The following is a 20,629-nucleotide window of genomic DNA, read 5'->3' on the forward strand; positions in this document are numbered from 1 at the left end:
AATTGTAATTATAATGTATATTTACGGTAAAACACGCCCACCAGTTTAACATTACGCACTTTGTGAGACAATTCACCGTCTGTACGTTGTCGGAAGCGCGGCTGTTGCTCACTACTGCGCATGCGTGCCACGGTGACACAAGCTCAGTCTTGCAGTATGGCTTAATTAAGTTAAACAATAAAGCTGCCAAATGCCAGTAGGTATAAATACAATGAAAAAGATTGACCACCCAAACACGAGGCACCAACTGCATCTCTAAGCGGCCTGGGCAATGTAAGCGAAGAAGGAAGTAGTCCCGCGTCCTCCCAGAAGCTTTTTCATCTTTGTTATGCAGTTGGCAAACCGCCGAGCCGGCAGACACAACGTCACTTCCTCAAGTTATTTCCATTTGTTTGTGGCAAACGCCAGCAGTTATCTAGTACCTTATACACCAAAGATAACGTTACTTTTTTATATTACAGTATGTCAGAGTGGAAACAGCAGAGCCTCTATTTTCTTTAAATTGCCATACCCTTAAATTATGCAAGAAACATAGTGGCTATTAAACGTGTTAGCTTTCGCAAAGACAGGAAAACGTGCGTCCGCGAGCAGAAGTAGTTGGTCAGCTAACGTTAGCTAGCTAGTTTAGGTTAATTGGCTAACTATTGTTAGCTGCCCGGCTCCTGGTACAGTTGGTGTTGTAGTGTTGGCTAACATTAGTTGACGTACAGTTGTGCACTGATGGAGTGCCCTCATCTGAACTCAAACGTGAGCTGTCCTATCGATTCCTCCAGGTTCCCTAACGGTACTCCGTCCTCCTGGTGTTGTAACGGTAAGAAAAGTGTTTATCGCCCTTTTTTCAGCGTTACCGAAATTGACGTTAATGGGAATTTAAATTACGGGTGTCCGTGCGATATTTTGGATACCAGCGTCTGCCGGCACTGATCGTACCACATTTGTGTCAGGCAGAAAGATAATGTAGCTACAAGTCACCACAACAGCTATCACAAGGGCAGATCACAATTCAGACAAGATACACAGCGTATCCCTGTGGCACATGAAAGAATGGTCCATTCAAAAGCAAATTATAGCAATGCATGACCTTGTTACACTGAATACTCCTGAATTAAGACGGCTTCATCTTTTATCTCCAGTTTGTAGGTCCAATAAAAGTCCATGGATTTGCCTTACCTGTCTGATGGTCCATTGTGGACGGTAAGTTGGTGTGACTCGCACGCATGGCACACAAGTAACTTAAGTAATACTCTGGTGTGTCTCAGTCCTTTTTCTTTTGGTGACCATTTTCACTTCAGGTCTGACAAGTCAATTATACAGCCATGGAAGAGTTGCTATACATAGATTAAGGTTTTTAAGTCTATAGAACTCTGTCAGTGGTCACATGGATGGCTTTGTGTAAATATGGCCCTCAAAAACTGAGGTTTACAAAAATACATGTTTTAGTATTTGGCCAAACTGTTTTTCCAGAGCTGTGATTGTATTAGGGTGAGACAGACTCACCACAGTTTCAGCTTATGTATTATACTTACATCCAAGTCACAGAGCTAAGCATCCGTTTCTCTTTTCTTTGACGATTTCTAAAAAACATAGAGGGGCAGCACTGTTTCGGAAATATTTTCAAAATCCTCAAAGATTTGTCTGATCTCGAGGATCAAAAATATTTTGTCCACTCCATGTGTTTGAACTATATTTTCTAAGATCGTAGACTTGCTTGTTTTGCTTTTTCTGTGCCACACCGTAGGCCAACATCTGTCACTGTTTATTAGATTTTTTTTCAAGAAGCCCAGATGTTATGTGTTTATAAAGTAATCTCTTCCTGTGTAGATATGTCAATGGACATGCAAAGAAACACTTTGAAGAGAGCCAAGTCACTGGCGTTAGTCTAAAGAAGAGTGAGAAACAGGAGAAAGAGAAATCACATCATTCTGTCTGCATGGACTGCAGCAACTACAGTGTGTTCTGGTGAGTGTCCGTCATGACCAGCCTATCTATGACTACCGTCTGTGACTCACCGTGGGGCCCCGCTAAAGTACACTTATGAAAACATTTAACAGTCAAAGGATTGTTGTTTAGCAGGAACAGGGACCAGATGTCTTGTTATCATCATTCCTTTGTTGAAGCGTATCAATTATTTTGCAAGTGATCCTAAATTCTAATGATCACGTCCTTGTTGCAACGTTAACTACAATAACTGTATTCAGATTTATTTGATGAAAATCATTCCTGCTACATTTACAGCTGTCGTTGAATGTTGCATTTCATCACAGTGAAATGCATGAACATTTTTAATGGCTTTAAGTCTCAGTAAGTTTATTGGTTTTTCGAATGTGTGTGTGACCTGACTAATGTGGATTTTATAGTTACAGATGTGATGACTTTGTTGTCAATGACACCAAACTCGGGCAGGTGCAGAAGGTGAGGGAACATCTTCAGAGTTTAGAAAAGTAAGTACTAATCTCAAGAAGGAAGTCGTTAGGTATGTTGTTTTTGCTTCATTCTTTTACTCTGTCATCATTACACTTGCCAAATTATGTAAATATTTGTGATTAAAATTAGTTTTGATAGTTTGACACAAAATATACCAAATTAAGATGTATCTAATGTATATGTATTAAGATATGTATTAAGATGTAAAATCAGCCTAATCAGGAAGATACACACACATAAAAGATGTTTCACAGCATGCTCAATACAGGATCAGTGTCCAGATAAAGAGTTTTTCCCTCTTACAGCTCAGCGCTGATGAGTGACAGGCAGAGGAAAAGGAAACTTCAGGAAAGCCCGGCTCCAGACAGCAAGTTGCTAAAGGACAATGTAAGTGCCTGAAGATACTCTGATTGTTTTCTTTTGTAAGAAGAAGCCAAGCTGCAGCTGCTCCACAACTGTGTCCTAGCACAAAAGACTGTTTAACCACTCAAAGTTTGGTCACATTTTCCTTTTATAAGTCTTTATTCACACTGTGGGACAGGGCCCCAATTAAGGGACTCACAGCAGCCTTTTCTACCCTAAGTGACCACCAAGACATCTTAAAAAGTTGGCTTAAAACTCACTTTTTAGTCATGGTTTTTCCTAAGGGATTTAAAAAATGTTTGTCTTTCTGCATCTTGCCTGTCTCTGTCAGGATGGGGTAGCGTTAGGTGCTACAGGCCTGCGGAACTTAGGCAACACATGCTTCATGAACGCCATCCTGCAGTCCCTCAGGTAAGGCTCTGCTCTGAAGATCAAGTATATGGGTGGTGCAGTGGGCTTGCAGCATGGTTCAGTAGCTCTGCCCCTGTAGACCCAGGGCCCCATGACCAGTCATCCTTTATTAATACAGTCTGGGGCACAGTCAGGGGAATTACACGGGCTGCTTGGAAACAAGACACAGTCAAAGGCCAAATTTCCCAGCTAACACATATTTCGCTTGGTTCCTAAAGGATTATACTGGTGTGTTTTCACAGTTACTTTATACCAAGTACATTTTATATTACTGCTGATCGTTTACCAAAGCGTGCCATAGAGTTGTGGATGAAATTTGACCTGTTTTCCTGATTTCCAGGCAGCTGTTAGTTTCCATTCATTTCAATATGGTGTGAAAATCAGTGTGCAGACACTGAATGACAACCTCAGCTTCCCTCTTAAACTGACTAAGTAATTCAGATTATAAGTGCTTAACTGTAGTCATCAAGTCGGTGCCTGTATAAAAATGCAGCTTAAAAGCTTAGGCAGGCTGCAGTGTATATGTATTTTTTATTTATAGTTTTCCAAAACAACTCTTGCCTTTAAAGACTAAAGCTTGGATGCTCATCATTACAACATATGTATGAAAGTGAAATGAAAACTTCATGTGATGACGATTAACATGGCAAACCAGACGCTAGCTAATGTCTGCCTGGAAGCTTGGAACATGTTCAGAATCTAAAAAAACAGCAGTGTAACACAGACTTTATTTATCTGCTTCCTGTAAATGGAATAATATCTGTATGATAATTCAAGAGACTAAAGCCAGGCTCTGACAACAACCATCATCCTATAGTGGTTTTAATGCATTCTGTTCCTTTGAAACACAAGGTTTTTGTTTTTTTTTGCAAACTTTGCAAATCTCAGGTGTGAAACATGTTACCACAAAACATCTGTTTCTTTGACAGCAACATCGAGCAGTTCAGCTGTTATTTCAAGGAGTTGCCTGCAGTGGCTCTTCGCAGTGGTAAGACGGCAGGAAGAAGGATGTACCACACCCGCAGCCAAGGGGACAACAGTGTGTAAGGTCCTCTTCTGGGGGAGGGGGGATTTATGTCCGCGTGCATTTATGTGATATGAATGTCAGCAAGTATAAAAGTGACAAAATGATTCATTGAGAGTGATCATGGAAGACAGCCTTCCCAGAAATCTTAGATCAAGGGATGACTTGCACACCAAGTAGTACAGAAATGGTGTTGTGTGACCACTGACCAGAAAATAAACTCATCGCACGCTGTAATCTGTAATCTGACACAAGTTTGGGTATGTCTGTGTGCGTCAGTTATCAATAACTCTTCGTGTCGTCTGTGTACTTTTTTTTTAATTTTAAATTGTCCCCGGCTGTGCTGCGTGGTGACAGGGTTTCTTTATGTTGAACAGGTCATTGGTGGAGGAGTTCAGGAAAACCCTTTGTTCTCTGTGGCAAGGAAGTCAGACCGCCTTCAGTCCAGACTCCTTATTTTATGCTATATGGAAAATCATGCCAAGTTTCAGGTATGCCAGCGTTGAGTTAAGTTCCTGTGGTTGAGCAGTTAACAGCTGTTTTCTGTCAGTGTGTGCAAGTGTAACAAGATATTGAGGATGCAACATGCGTCACAGACTGGAACAGTCTGTTGTGAGTTATTACCATAATGTCATTTAAAACTGTGTTTGTTTATCCAGGGGTTATCAGCAGCAGGATGCCCATGAGTTCATGCGTTACCTGCTGGACCACCTCCACAGGGAGCTCCAGTACAGTCGCAACGGGGCGTCTCACCCAGTCTCACCTCAAGATGGGGTCAGACTCTCCACCGCAGAGGGCAGATGCTGCATGTAAGCCTATCTAACTACAATCATTTTGTTTTTCCCCCTTGTGTATGTTTTCATGTTCTGGGTTGATTTTTCTGTTGACAAAACAGACACATGTATCATTGTAGACATGCTGGCAAATGTGGCTTATGGAAGTTTTTCTTTAAGCCCATTTTACCACACTATTTCTTTTTTCTCCTTATTTGCTCATTGAAAGCAGTCCATTTGAAGTTTGCTTTCTTGGCCTTTAGAAGTTGTAATGGTCACATCCAGCAATGAGCCACTTGAGGACGTTTTCATAAAATGCTTTTTTTTAATGTTGTTGATAAACATTCACTGGCCCACATGCAGAATATGATGAGAAGATTGAAATGTGCATTTATTGATTAAAATGGCTTTATTCTTGCCTTTTGGTGCTTTACAGAAATGGGACTGCCAGTGTTGTCACGTCCATTTTCGGTGGCATACTTCAAAATGAAGTCAACTGCCTGATATGTGGGACAGAATCTCGGAAGTTTGATCCATTTCTTGGTAAGCACGTCCAAGACAGGCTCAGTGTTTTTTCTCCTTTTCAGTAATTCTGTGATCTAGCAAAACCATTTCCCCTGCAAGCTTACACTCTGAAAGAATGTAAAGACATTTACTTTGAGGTATATAATTAAAGCATGTTCACGCCTTTTTTCCTGTGTGTTTCATTCAGATCTGTCTTTGGACATTCCCAGCCAGTTCAGGCAAAAGAGAAGTAAGGACCAGGAACCAGGGCCAATATGCACCTTACGTGGTAAGTTTCCCACCGTCAGAGGTATTGACTCCTCAGACTCCTTTTGTTTTTGGTGTCAGTTTGAAATCATCGACAGCATTTTCTATTTGTTTGGCTTTGTTTTAGACTGCTTACGTAGCTTCACTGACCTGGAAGAACTTGATGAAACAGAGCTGTACTATTGCCACAAATGTAAAAAGCGACAGAAATCCACCAAGAAGTTCTGGATCCAGAAGCTGCCAAAGGTATAGAAATTTTCAATTTTATTATCGGCCAATTTGTCTGTTTATTCTTTGAGAGTGAAGCAGTGTGAGAAATGCTGTGTTTTGTTGTAATTGGGGTTTCATTTCCAATCGTAGGTTTTGTGTCTGCACCTAAAAAGGTTTCACTGGACAGCCTTTTTGAGAAACAAGGTGGATACCTATGTGGAATTTCCACTCAAAGGCCTGGACATGAGGGGCTACTTACTTGAGGTAAGCACAAAACAGAAGAAATGCTTGTCATAGAATTCCACATTATAGATTTTAAGGCATAACAGGAAATGGTACAAATCCGTGGTAATACAGGGAGTTTTATTGTCTATTGAAATAAGTCTCAAGGTGATGACAAAATACGGAATAATACATTTATGAAAACAGAAATGCTGCAGTTTAGTCAGGAAAAGATCGTGACTTGTAGACCACAGTAAGTACCATAACAGGTCTCGCCTCTGTGGAACCCATAACACAGAATTCAACATTAACAAACATCCTCACAGATGCTTGCATTCATAAGCCATAAGCTGCTTTTCTCTATGTCCACTGTTATGGAAGATTCCAAGAGAAAAACAAGTTTGCTTAAGTCGTCATTGTGGAAATTTTATCATTACTTCAGTCATACTTATAGGAAACATCACAATACCACAATGACTTGGCGCACTTAGGCCAAATTTGAACCTTTATAATGAAGGGGTATGCTTTTGTAACTTAAAAAGGAGTCAAAACACTGGCATTTCACTTTAGATCTTTCCATGATGTGACAAGACATCTGACTTGTCAAAGCATGTGAAATATGATGATGAACTGTAACAGCTGCATTGTAAGTTGGGCACAAACCGAGCAGCCGCAGACAGCATAAAGAATAGACCATTTGAAATGGAGATATAGGGGATCTTTTTATTTGCAAAAATTACAATAGCTCCTCTGCCAAACTGGTGTTTTTAGTCTAACTGATTTTTTTCTCTTTGACTGTCAGAAGATGATGGGTTTATATCCACTGTGAAAAAAATGTTTTGCTAGTTGTCAAGCAGAGCGATCACTGTCGGCCTCTGTTGGCTGACCAGAAAAACTCCACATCTGAAAAAGGAAGAAATTGCAACGTGCACACACTGATAGAGCTGAAACAAATCAATCGATTCGTTGATTGACATTAAATTAAATAGCTACAACTATTGTTGTTTTTCATTTTTCTATTAAAATGCTTACAATTCATCCTGTTAAATGCGAGGATAAACTAGTTTTCTATGTAAACAAACTGATTTTTTTTGGGGGGGGACATTTGAAGATGTCAACTTGGGCTTTGGGTTTTCAAATATTTTACAAACTAAACGATTAATTGAGAAAATAATTGACAATCAATGGTGAAAGTAATCTTAAGGCTCGATGGTTATAAAGAGAAGAACAAATGTAAATGGTTCCCTTTTCATCGTCATTCTTTAGGCGGTATCATTTTTGATTTGTCAGAGCCTCTCGTTCTTGTATAAAACACCAGTCAGTCTTCTATCATGCCAATTGTTACCACCAAGGTTTTTTGGAATTTGAGAGTACCATAATTTTAGGTGAAACTTCCTTTTATGTGTCTCCAAAAGTCATAAAGTTAAAGATGAAACATCCCTTTCAACATTCAAGTTTAGTGCATTATTTTTGTTTTGTACAATTTTAGAGGAAAAAAGAAAGGAGCGCCATACAAAAGTGTGGGTTCCCCCAAGAGGTTTGAGCTTTCAGATAACGTTTGCCCTCTGAAAATTGAAATACTTGATGCTCCTAAAGCAGGAGAAGGCTACAAGAGGACAGCGAAACATTTTCAGGAAGCGGTTTCCTGAAGTTTGGAATATAAATATGACATAGCAGGAACAGTTGAGGTCTGGAAACCAAGAAAACCATCAGGGAGAACTGCTTTTAGGATTTTTAGAAAGGCTAATCAAAATCCCTGTTTGACTGCCTTCTGAAGAGGTGTGTTGTTCTACTGTGCAGCAACACCTGCACAAATATGACCATCGTGGCAGTTTGCAAACCTGTAAACAAGCCTGATGTGTTTTGGAAACAAGAATCTGTGGATTAATGAAATTAGATTTGAATTTTTTTGACCAAAGGTGTATTTGAAGAAAAATGGGTGCAGAATTTTATGAAAAGAACACTTCTCAACTGTCAAGCACAGGGTGGATCGATCATGCTTTGGGCACAGGGAGCATTTCACTGCTAGAGGGAAGAATGGATTCAATTGAATACCAGCAAATTGTGTAAAAACGCTGAAGATGAAGAGAGGATGGCTTCTACAACAGGATAATGATCCGAAACACACCTCAAAATCCACAATGGACTACCTCAAGAGGCTCAAGCTGCCATGGACCTCACAGTCCCCTGACCTCAAAAGAGCTGAGCATCCAAGGCGGCCCAAGTTCTCACAGAGTTAGAAGCCTTTTACAAGGAAGAATGGGCGAAAACCCCCCAAACAAGAATTGAAAGTCTCTTAGCTGGTTATAAAAAGCCTTTACAAGAGCTGGTACTTGCCAAAGGGGGTGTTACTAAGTTCTGGTCATGCAGGGTGGCCAAGCCTTTGCTTCTGGCCTTTTTCCTTTTGTGCTATTTTGAAACTGTAAAAGACAGAAATGAAAATGCAGATGCTTAAAACATTAAAGAAATATGCCATCTTTAACTTTATGCTGTCTGGAAATCGGGTCATCTTTCACTCGCTACTCACAGGAATAGAAATTTTGGCCAAAGGGTACCCAAACTTGTGCACGCCATTGTTAATCTTTGAGGTGTGAAGTTTTGGGTGGAATTGAGAGCCCAGGATGGAAATCATTGTTTTTTTTTTTTATGTTTGCAGCCAGAGAATTCATTACCAGAAAGCTGCCTCTATGACCTCGTTGCTGTCGTAGTGCATCATGGATCAGGGTGAGTAGATGACGTATCGGATGATCATGTGTTCAAATGCATGCAAGATGTGCTTTTGTCGCCATGGTAGCAATATGGACGGCTGGATTCTTACATAAACAAAACATGTCACCTATACATCTACTATACATCTACTGACCAGCTCCGCCGACTGGCCGTCAGCCACCCAATCGCTGTGTAAGCAATTCAGATCCAATTGAGCTGAAAAGCCTTGTGGACAGCTGCAGTTTAAAAATTCATGTAGCTACTAAATGCTGAAAGGCATGAGGCTGAAAGTCCTTGAAAATGTGTTCTGATATGCCAAAATGAACCGTCTGTCAAAGTGCTGCCGTTTTATTTTTGGCCTCTAGGTGGCGATGGTGTTCTGCTGCTGCGTTGTGTTGAACTTGTCTCTCTCACTAAAGCAGCAGCAAATGAAGTCTTGTAAGAAGCCAGACAGCAGAATGTGATGTATGTGTCTGTTCACAGGGTTGGATCAGGGCATTACACAGCGTATGGCAGCCACGAGGGCCGCTGGTACCACTTCAATGACAGCACGGTGACTCTGACCAATGAGGACGCAGTGAGGAAGGCCAAGGCCTACATCCTCTTCTATGTGGAGAGGACTGAACAGGTGGCCTCAGACAAGAGCACCACACACAGCGCTGCCTCGAACAAGCCTCCCGTGGACACTGCAGCCATGGACGGTGTTTCCTCAGAAGCAGTTGCTCAGGACAAGGTTGCTGCAGACACAGTTGCCACAGACATGGTTTTGATGGACGTGGCGGCCTCACACATGAATACCCTTGATGTGACGGCCCCAGGTAATGCAGCATTGTACAATGAGGGTGAGGACATGCCTGAACTGGCTAACGCTGACACAGCTACAATGGAGGCTGCAACAGATAGGGACACCTCAGACAAGGCTGCAACACAGGAAGCCAGCCAAGCTATACAAGCTGTTGCACAATGATTCTGTCAGAGCAGCTCGTCACTCCATTCTGGCCTCACCTCAATCACATTTGTCACAGTGCTTGATTTAAATAGTTAATTTTCACCTTTTAATGTATGTGCTACTATTTTGTTTTTTTATGACCTGCATGACAGCACCATGTATAATTTGCTGCTTGTGTTTTCTTTAGTATGACTTTGCATTTCTTTCCTTGATGGTGTATTCCTCAGTCGAGGTAGACGTCTCTGTATGTATTAGATTCCAAAGGTGATTGTTTAAGATGATGAAGTAAAGGAAAACCTCAAGTCGGTTCAATGTTAAGTCGACTGATGAGACCGATTGTGTCAGGACACTGTGTCATTGTAACAATATTTGGAGTTTCTATTGTTTGTTAAGTTTCTAATTTTGTAATTGCCACCTCTTAAAAACCTCGTAGTTCTGTTTTCCAGTTATTAGGGAAGATTTTAGTAAAAAGAATGCAATGCATTTTATTGACTGACAAGTGCTCGTTAGGGCTTTAGAAAGTTGTTTTAACTTCTTGAGCAGAACCAATGTGAAAGAAATCATCATTCTCAAATTGTTTTATTTGTCTGTATTGATGCTGGAGTGTAATTTAACGTTTGATGTTGATCTGAAATGGGCTTTCAAACAGGCCCTGATGAAATGCTCTTTTCAAACATGTATCAGGCAAAGTGATAAAATACAATGGAGAATCTTTTATCATATGTTTGATGTTTCTTTTTTTATTGAATTTGTGGGGAAAAAAACCCCTTGAATTTCATCTTTTCCTGAACCCCGCTCCCTCTGTAGCAACGTGTCACATGACCCAGTTCAAAGAATTTGTATCAAACGTCAAATCCACTCAGATTTTAGGGTGCACAAGTGGCGTTCGGATCTGTTGTTTCTTATGTGTTTCGAGTCTGTAACCTGAACGCATGCCCACCAGACGGTACATTGTGTTAATAAGCCCAACTTAATTATCCCAGCTCCCTCATTATGGCTTGCGACACTAAACAGCCATTGATGTGTCCAAGTACGACCTTTGAGAACAGAACCATTTTTTGAGCAGGCCTTTTTCTTTTTTTTTTGTTGTTCACATCCCTTTGGCGAACATCTCCACCCACACAGTCAGACGTAAGAGCTCCCCTCGGGACACGTGCCAGCCAGTCAGCCTTCTCGCTCAGGCAGGAACAAGCACTCCTGTATGACGAGGAACAGCTGCTCTTCCTCGCCTGCTCGCAGGTGGCTGTGGGCTCGCTACTCTCCATTAATGACACCCCCACCCCCACTGCGCCTTTTCTTTTTCTCTTGAAGGCTCCATCACGATTGCTAATAATAAGCTCACATTGCATTGTGTGCGTTAGCGCTGAGGTTCTGGTTAAGGACATCGTGACACAATGAGTCACAGGACAAACTGTAATCAGCCTCCCAACGGTGGCATTTCCCAATGTCCTGCATTCTTTTTCGTGACTGGTGATAACAAGTGGAACAGGACATAGCTGGTGATGTACTGTAGAGTGATGACATAGATATAATGGTATTTTGCTTTTCTGCCATCTCAGTATGTCCTCCGTGCTCCAATTGAGCAAGTTCAAACACACAGTGAGTCATAGTTCACTGTGTTCTTTTTACACAAAGTCCTGCGTAATGCTGTTTGTACTTAGGCTCTGTTATGATCTTGAATATAATACATTAAGGTTTTTAATGTGTCATTAAAGTTGTTGTCGGCCTTCGTTTAATCCAGTGTCTTCTATTGTAAACACTCCCTTTTGTGAAATGTATGTTAACTGTTGTTGAAACTGTGCCAAGAGGTTAATTCAGCTCATTGTATGTAGTGATCTTAATGGTGGTGTCCTGGGTTGCTTTACTTGAAGTTGATCCTAATATTCTTGCTCCTCTCTTTACAAAATGACAAAATATTAGTGCCCCTGCTTTGCAGCACCACCTCTATCTTTAATGATCAAGAATTAAAAGGCTAGACAAAGAACCAGTTAAAGATCCCCCGCAGACGTGTTAAAAGAATTTAAAAATACCCTGTTTCACACAATAATTAGCATCATCAAGTCTGCATTGAGAAATCATGAATGTGAGAACAGCCTCCTCGTGTCAAACAGCAGCTACATCACTCTCCACGAGCTCACTCTGTCGAGCTCAAGCAGCCAGGCGAAGAAACAATAATGCAAAACACATTTTGGAGTGAAGGGGCGTCTTTAAGTCTCGACAACAACTGATCGTTTTAAATCGGTTTGTGCTGCAGGGCTGCTGTATTGCAGTACATTGTGGAGGTGTTTCTCTTTTTGTGTGTCACTCACTGTGTATCTGAGAACTAGGCCAGGGCAGTGTAAACATCTGGCTCAGTCCAGCGCCTGTTGAGAGCCATGACAGATGGAAAGGGAGCGTATGCCTCAAACACTTCCATCTTTGACCGTACCGGCAGTTGTCTTCCCAAAATAGCCCGCGCTCCCCGGCCTTATATGTGCAGGCCTCCAGCATGTGCCTGAGGAGGCATCATGTATCTAGGCCACACAATACAGGCTACAGGCTCATTGTTGCTGCTTACCAGCAGGCCTATCACCACCCCGGGGACGAGGCCTTTCTTTCTGTCTTGGGACGGCTCACCATGCATCTCACCCAGCTCAACCGCGAATGTCTCCTCCACCTTTTCTCCTTCCTGGACAAGGACAGCCGGAGGAGTTTGTCTCTTACCTGTCATCAGCTGCGCGAGGTGTTCCTGGACCCCCGCCTGTGGAATCTACTCCACTTCAGCTCCCCTTGTGAGCTGAGGAGGGACAACTTTGTGCTGGGACCCTCATTGCGCTACTTGACTGTCTGCTGGTACTCCAGCAGGGTCCTGAAAGTGTGCAACATTGAGGACTGGCTGAAGAGCTCGTTTCAGAGGGACATCTGCAGTAAACATGAAAGCCTGGTCAGCACTTTCCTGGCCCAGGTCTGCCACATGTGAGTGTTTGTGTGTGGTTCTCACCTGCTTTGCTGCGTGCTTTACAATGACAAAAAGGTTTTTTATAATGGTCAGCAATCAAACAGACCAGCAGCAGTAGCACTTCACACTGCGCTGTAATATGATCTAAAGCAGCGGCTGTTCGGCTTATTGCCCCGTAAAGAATACTTCTTGTGACCAATTCAGCCAAAGAGGTGACTTACCTTGCTGTATTTAAATGACTTTTTTTGGAAAATTATCCTGTAAGTCACAAAATGGGATAATAACTGGGAGTTTTTCCTGCTTCACTCTCTTATTAGTTCTCTTAAGACCCCTTGGATGTAGTCTGTGACCCCTCATGGATGTCTCAACCCCGAGGTTGATAACAGTGCAAACCACATCCTCAAATTGGGCAATAAAGCTGATTTCACACCACTCTAATGCATCCTCAATTAAAACTGCGCATGAGTAGCTCCAAGGTATTTTGAGTGTCTTGTATGTGAAGGTGTTCCTGTAATTTTGTCCAACCCTGTAGCGCCTTTTCGCAAGATGACTCTAAAATATCTTACGGGAGCCTGAGATTTCACAGCTTTGTGTCACACACGAACATTCAAACTTTTGTCTTAAAAAAGTGCTACTTCTGGTCAGATGCGTTCTGAGGATGATCACAGTTTTCGGTCATTCACACCCGCCACAGGGAGCAAAACTGTTTTCATTTAGAGGCACATGGCTTACTGAAACTGCCATGTTTAGCTAAAGGCAGCAGGGAAGAAAATCATCAGAAACAGATGGTGTATCTGGCTGTAGAGACAGAAAAATGACACATCTGTGGGACATAAGACTGATTCTATTAACTAACATAACTGTGGTCAGATATCAAATTATATTTATTGAATGATGTGACAGTTGGATTTGATAGGTCACTGAAATGTAGCTCTATTGGCTTTTGGCCTTGTGTGCGTGGCTGACTGCATGCAGGAATCAGCCTGGAGAGGCATAATGAGGTCTCTGGATAATTTCTCCAAGGCAGCCAGTAATAACCATTGATGTGAGGGAGCCTGGCCACCGCAGCTGGCCGAGACAAGAGGAGGGAAGAGGGGCTGGCTCATTGGCTCAGCGTATGACCCTGTGAGGATTTCCTGTATTGTGAAATTTGAGACGCAAAACACGAGAGCGGCGAGATCAAGTAAAAACTAGAACCCCCCTACTTTGTCTGGGTCCTGTATCCTAACGGCTTTAAGGCACTCTCATTGCATACTGATAAACCCTCCCAAACTGCCTCAGGGAGAAGAAAGCTAAGTGCACGTGACAAAGTGGGAGGGGATGCAAGGAAGCTGTAGGGGTGATAAAGAGTGATTTGACCCTCCCAGTCAGCTGCAGACTAGAGGTTTACTCAGGCAGGTGGAGCTTACAATTGGCTCTTTGTTGCTGTCAGAGGAATGAACATGTGCGTCTGTCTCTGCCTGCCTCTTCCTGGATAAGACTCCACGCAAACTCTGACGCCAAGCTCATGACTGTCCTTTTTTTTTTTTTAATCTTCATGGAAAAACACCATAAAACATAGCTTGTCTTTGGGCTTGTTCATAGTGTAGTTTCCAGTGTGGTGCTCCTCCGATGCCCCATGACTACATTAAATCAGTTGTCAAGAACACGGCTATTTGATTTTGACTATATTTCACTGTATTAGGATTACAGCTGCAGCATGAATTAAAATGCTCAACATGCCATGTGTGGGTTGCACAGTGGGTGGCACAGAAAGCTTTGGCATGAGGCATCCATGGCTAAATAGTGGCTTCATTCCAATATTTGATATGCACCATGTGAAAAAAAATGATGCTTTCTCTCTCAAAACAAGCACATCTTCAGATACTGTTTCAGTTAGAAGACTTCTGCACACAAGGTACAGTTTCAGCTGACAGCTGCTTTGGGAAACATTCACAACTAAATTTAGAAAGCAAAAGATGTCCGAAATCATGTTTGAAACAATTTACAGTCACTGGTCTGAAGCAAACCCTTCCACTTAAGAGACCAAAGCAGCTGAATGTTAAATGTATGTCTTCGTTCCTTTTTGAGTTCAGTGGATAATTTAACCAGACAAAATAACCGTTAGCAAACCAAACATCTCATTAGAGAGATGATTACAGGTTAGCGGTGTGGTGTTCTGCTTGTGCTAAGCTCAGACCAGACTGGCCTCCATGCTGTTTGCTTTAATGTGAGCTACATCATGTCTCAAACCTGAATGCAAGGAAAGCAACAGTGCAGACATCTTTGCAGTGTACAGTAGATAGATAGATAGATAGATAGATAGATAGATAGATAGATAGATAGATAGATAGATAGATAGATAGATAGATAGATAGATAGATAGATAGATAGATAGATAGATAGATAGATAGATAGGAGACACAACATGTGATGAATAACCTGACGGCAAATTGGATGGTGTCTCTTGCATTTCCCTTTTATGTTGCAGTAAACAGCTCACTCGATTATTCTCGTCTTGTAAATGCCACATTGTGATTTGTTTTCTTTCATGTCACATTCCAAAAAGCTGCAACTGTCCTCAACACACAAAAGCAGAGGAGACATCAGTGGAGTAAACTTGCTGCGGGGCAAGAACATTAGTACCTTGGAAGACAATAAACATGGCCGTGCACCAACAAAAACAGGCCAGATGAAAAATTTGTTCTACTTACAGTTCTCTGATTACAACTTGCGCTCAAAATGTCATTTTTACTTTGTTTTAACGTCCAATCAGCTGGTGCGTTCCTGTAGATGATGGGAAACTATCTTGGAAGTGAAAGATTATCTGCAGGCAAACAAAGACAGAAAAAAAGACCACCACAAGAGGTGCTATGAGGCAGTTCTGTGACGTGCCTAAAACGAAACATTACTAAATCTGTGTGTGCGCATGTGAGACGGTAAGAAAGGAATTCTTAATGGGGACAGATTAAGGCAAGGTGGTGTGCATATATGGTTTGATAGAAAAAACAAACACACGCTCACAAACATCTGCACAAGGTGAGGGGAGGTGCCATGAGGGGGTGGATTATGTAACAGAGGTTGAAACAAAGGTTGATGAAGTTTTTATTGCTGTCATGTTTCCCTTCCCTCATGGACCGTACCGTCTCCGCTGAGGCACACGAACTGCAGTCATTAGAGACTGAATCCCGAAATACTTGGAGCTCTTGTCATTCCACTGCCCCACCCCCGCTTTTTTTTTTTTTTTTCGGTTAATGTCAATACTGTGCAGTCACATCCGCTGATAAAGCCCCACATTGGCCCCATGCAACAATGCATCGGGGCACGTGGATTGACTGTGCTGCCCCATGTTCAGAGGTTACTGGGACAATGCCCTCAACACTTGCAGGCGACTGGAATATGTTTGGCTCACATGTGGCAAAGTGGTAAGATTATGTAAGTCTTTATGTAATCTGCATCAGTGAACGTGAATGACATCCTCCATCCGTTGCCATCGGAGTGTCTGTCTGCCTGCCTGCTTGCTGGCCTGCCTGTAGGTTGCAGTGCACTCTGGATACAGGGTGGAAACATGCAGTGAATGCATGCATTTCAACAGCAACAATTCACATTCAGCTTAGAAGGAAAATTAAGCATGAGAAAATGCATTTTTGTCATGCTATAATTCATCAAGCATCCTGTAATTGTTCTGTGCAATAGCGCCATACTCCATTTATTCACAACAGCTTTTTAGAGGACGGAAACACATGAGCCCAGCGGGACAGCGTGGAAAGAAAAGATAGCTTGGTCTTGGCATTAAACCGCTCTATCGTTAAACAGATCATGTTGCTGCCCCTCGGCGGTGTTGTTTACATCTCTTTCACATATTGCTCAGATCAGGCTCCCGATCTATATGCTCTCCACTGTTATCTGATTCTATTCAAGAGACCTGGAGAGTATTCATCTGAAAATAGGCACACACGCCAAACAGCCTCGCTTACTTAAGGCTAGTCCTTCTCCAAACAAACTAATCCCCCTCTGCTATACAATATGTCCTAAGGCATGATGAGTAAAGGTCTTTGTACTGGTTGTTCTTCAACGCGTGCATGGAAACTTGCCTTTGTTTAATGAGGTTACTGAATGCTGTCTGTGCCGCAGGTGTCCCAACCTGCTTTCGCTCACCCTGTCTGGCTGTGGACACATCACAGACCGGGATGTGATCTCCCTGCTGCAGAGCTGCAGGAAGCTGCGCCGCCTCCACCTGGAGAACTGCGTCCGTATCACTGACAGCAGTCTGGAAGGTGTGGCGGCTCATGGAGTCAACCTGGAGGAGGTAAAGGTAGACTTCTGCAGGAACATCACCCAGGCAGGGCTGCAGGCTGCCAGGGAGAAGAGGCCGGGCATCCAGCTGAGTGCAGAGAGGAGTGCTGATATGATCCCAGACAGCAAGCCTGAGGAGAGCGAGCCCATCAGGAGGACCCTGCAGAAGCTCCTGCTGTTTTCCTGATGGAAATGCTTTCACATCCTTACATATGCACCTGAAGGAAGAGCAGTTTTGTAACTTTGGACTTGACTGTGGTGCTTTTGCTCTGATTTGTACAGTGTCTGTGTTTATTAGTTTTTGCAGCATTTTTTTTTACATTTTTTACAAGTCTTACAAAGACCTTTGCTTTTAAGCCATCTGTTTTCCATGTTATCGTGACCAGGAGGAATTCCAGGGACACTCACAATAAAGTCTTAGTGTGTGCACAGGTGGCCTTATCAGTAACTCAATCAATAAACAGTGAAGTCATGCAATCATAAAATTACACCGTTAAAGAAAAGGTATTGTACTGTGCCAAGATCTAGATGAGACTCAAGTTAGCTTAGCTTTGCACAAAGACTGGAAACAGGGGGAAAAAGCTAGCCTGGCAATGGCCACAGAATCCACCGAGCAGCACCTCTGAAGATCACTGATTAACATATTATATGCTCTTTGTTTATTCCATACAAAAACTGAAGAGAAAAACAACAATTTAACATTTTGCAGGAATTATATGCCAAAATATTTCTTGGTCAAAACATAGTTTGGGATAAAAACGCTGCAAAATATGCTCAACAAGAAAGCGAATAAGCACATTTCCCATAATGTCACACTGTTCCTATAATACCATTCAATAGCTTGAATAAAATCTCTCACACAGGAACAGTCATGTGAACATGCACGGTTTGACAGAAGGCGCATGGTTGCTCTGTGTGCTCTGTTACGGTACGACATGTCAGAGCTCAGGGGAAGGGATCTCTCAGGGTAAAGTGTGCCTGAGCTGTGATCAGAATCACGTTATATAACACTGTGAGACATACAAAAGTAGGTTGATCAAGGGAATGGGTCCGTGTGTAAATGCCATGTGACAAACTTAATGCAGGCTGTTGCTGCAGGGTGCTCTCAGTCCTGTGACTGCAGCTCTGAAGAATGACCAAATCTTTTCACACGAGGCCACCGAGCTTCTGTCAATCCTACCAGCACCAATCAGATATTCATATATGCTTTTCAGTTTCCCTTCGAAAGGTCACAGTACTGTGTGTGTTTCTGCTGTTTTTTTTACTCAGTGTGTTATGTGTTTTGTTGGTTTGTTTGTTTTACTTATTTATTAAATGTGTCAAAGATAATTTTTGATAATTTTGATAATTTTGTTTTGTGATGGACACTCAAGTTTTTCCTGAATGTAAATCTGGATCTTAATAGCGAGGACTCCTGTTAACTAGATCTGTTGCAATATTAGATGTATACATTGTCCTATAATTGGTTAAGTAGCAGCTTAAATATTATTAGGTAAATGCCTTTTTGGTGCTGCCATTCAAACATGCAATCATGAAACACAATGAGACGTTAACAGGTTTGTATTTATCCATTATTGCAGAATTATAGCACTGGTGAAGTGAGTTTTTGAGTACAGGCACTTTGTCTCAGCACCATCATGTAAAATATTTTGGGTTAATTACATTCTTTAACAATATAATTTATCTGAGTAAGTAGTGTCCCGTTGCTAGTTGATCAACTCTTTTTGTTGCTCCACAAACCCGGCAAGCAGGTGTTTGATTACATGAAACAGAATGAGCTGGTTTCAGTGGTTTGGGCTACCGGGTCAATTTCAAAAAATCCATTTGGCTTTTAAGTCATTAAAAAGTGTATATTCAAGAGTAATTGTATCATTTCAGTGAAACCAAAATTTTGCATCATTGACTTGATATGAGTGAGAGCACATTGTCATTATGCTGCTGCCTGCTCTTTTCTCTGTAGACATATGATATACTACTGTCAGAGTGTTGGGGTGAAAAGGAATGCAATACAATGCAAGCATGTGCATCAGTGAACTGAAGTCCTGCAATCCTTTCAGTATCTCGCTTGTTTAATGTAATGTCTGCAGTCTGTAGCAGATGAAAAATCAAATCTATCACACCGGCTCATGAGGCTCCTACCACACAACAATGTTTGCAGTCAAGGGTCACCAGAAAAGTATTCTACTTCAAACCTGCCCTCAAGTCAAACACACAACAAGAGCAGACCATCATTTCAGCCCGAACACAGAGCCACACAATGCTGTAACAGAACCCGAGACACAAGCAACACACCAAAGGGGTGATCAGACGAGTTACCACCACACGGCATGTAGGCCTGTGCCCGACTAACATTAATGGCACAGACCACCCAATAATCTACATTTGTCAGCTGTTATCTTTTTAAAAAATAGATAGTGGTGAACACATAACTCGTGAGCTTTGGCGTTACATTGCAGGCAATGGACTCACACAGTAGGAGCTTGAATTAAACAATGTTTCTAAAATCGTTAAGGAAAAAGTCAGAAACTAACTAACATCTAAGTTCATCTGTAGAGACTTGACACAATCTAATTCAAAACTCTTCACGTAACCTATTATTAACCTATTGCGTCTGCACTGGCTTTAATAACGCACATGAGCATAGTCTTTAATGAGGACGTGTACGACTGCAGTAATGGGATGAAGTAAGCAGACAAGACTTTCAACTAACGTTCAGTTTAAGAAATGGTATGGTCTACTTTAGGGGTGTCTGAAATCATATTAAATGATCCGTCCAGGCATGAATATGAGAAATATATCATAATATTTATGATTATGGGTAAGAAGGATACATACATGTTTATATATGTACCGGGCTTACTGAACAAAGCATTGTAACACACACTGGTGAGGAATGACGGCCCCCACAGGTGGGTGAGGACAGTATAATATGTTCTGTTTTAATATATATTGACGTATTGTTTTCCAACAGCGGAAGCCTCAAACCAAATGGATAAATATAGCTCTGTTCTTTAAGAGATTAAAGGCGAGACAACAAATGCTATATTATTTAGCCTACAATCATGAAATAGGCCTTAACAGCAAAACGTACATCAGGGTGGACCATTAAGAGTTATGAGTTCCAGGTGGGGACACTGAGGTACATCCGGCTGCCTTACAGCACTCCACACAATAACAGGCCTCAGCTGTAGACGTGTAACGACACGACTGTATCAAAGCTTCACTCCTCCGCTTGTTTCCACAGAGGCAGGTTTTTTTTATGGTTGTATGATTTCAAAAGAAGACAGTCTTGAAAGACCTGTTGCCCATATGCGCGTCCTTGAAAGCACTGCCTTTTGCTGTGCAAGCTATTCGGTCGAAGTGGTTTTTGTTTGCTTACCAATACTAATGTGACTGACATCCTCGCTTACACAGCTTCCTCAGACCACGTGAATTGCGAGTAGTCCAGCCTTCACTCTATTGGAATCCAGTGGTTTGCACCTGAACAAAAGGGCAGTTTGTGCCCAATAAGAGCACCTACTATGTTGAATATCATCCCATTATACTGGGAGAGAAATCCC

General features: G+C 41.9%; 2 protein-coding genes across 2 annotated transcripts; both read left to right on the forward strand.

Annotated features, from left to right (window-relative positions):
- The first annotated feature begins 380 nt into the window (after positions 1 to 380).
- On the forward strand, positions 381 to 10,580 carry usp3 (ubiquitin specific peptidase 3). Its single transcript, XM_070973042.1, has 15 exons — positions 381 to 811; positions 1,134 to 1,194; positions 1,822 to 1,959; positions 2,358 to 2,441; positions 2,730 to 2,811; positions 3,119 to 3,198; positions 4,128 to 4,241; positions 4,600 to 4,713; positions 4,882 to 5,031; positions 5,432 to 5,538; positions 5,708 to 5,788; positions 5,894 to 6,012; positions 6,127 to 6,240; positions 8,855 to 8,922; positions 9,391 to 10,580. The coding sequence occupies exons 1-15, from the start codon at positions 721 to 723 to the stop codon at positions 9,872 to 9,874; spliced, it is 1,887 nt and encodes a 628-aa protein (XP_070829143.1). The 5' UTR covers positions 381 to 720; the 3' UTR covers positions 9,875 to 10,580.
- A 1,644-nt stretch (positions 10,581 to 12,224) lies between these two features.
- fbxl22 (F-box and leucine-rich repeat protein 22) lies at positions 12,225 to 17,280 on the forward strand. The gene is made up of 2 exons (XM_070972887.1): positions 12,225 to 12,811; positions 16,908 to 17,280. Exons 1-2 carry the CDS (start codon positions 12,345 to 12,347, stop codon positions 17,254 to 17,256), a joined length of 816 nt encoding a protein of 271 aa, XP_070828988.1. The 5' UTR covers positions 12,225 to 12,344; the 3' UTR covers positions 17,257 to 17,280.
- The last annotated feature ends 3,349 nt before the right edge of the window (positions 17,281 to 20,629 follow it).

This window comes from Chaetodon trifascialis, chromosome 10 (genome assembly GCF_039877785.1).
Source record: "Chaetodon trifascialis isolate fChaTrf1 chromosome 10, fChaTrf1.hap1, whole genome shotgun sequence".
Lineage (NCBI taxonomy): Eukaryota > Metazoa > Chordata > Actinopteri > Chaetodontiformes > Chaetodontidae > Chaetodon > Chaetodon trifascialis.

Coding starts and splice junctions, on each gene's coding strand:
- usp3 (XM_070973042.1), top strand. CDS start 721: ATGGAGTGCCCTCATCTGAACTCAAACGTGAGCTGTCCTATCGATTCC. Junction 1,960..2,357: donor AGCAACTACAGTGTGTTCTG/GTGAGTGTCCGT, acceptor TGGATTTTATAG/TTACAGATGTGATGACTTTG. Junction 6,241..8,854: donor TGAGGGGCTACTTACTTGAG/GTAAGCACAAAA, acceptor TTATGTTTGCAG/CCAGAGAATTCATTACCAGA.
- fbxl22 (XM_070972887.1), top strand. CDS start 12,345: ATGTGCCTGAGGAGGCATCATGTATCTAGGCCACACAATACAGGCTAC. Junction 12,812..16,907: donor CTGGCCCAGGTCTGCCACAT/GTGAGTGTTTGT, acceptor TCTGTGCCGCAG/GTGTCCCAACCTGCTTTCGC.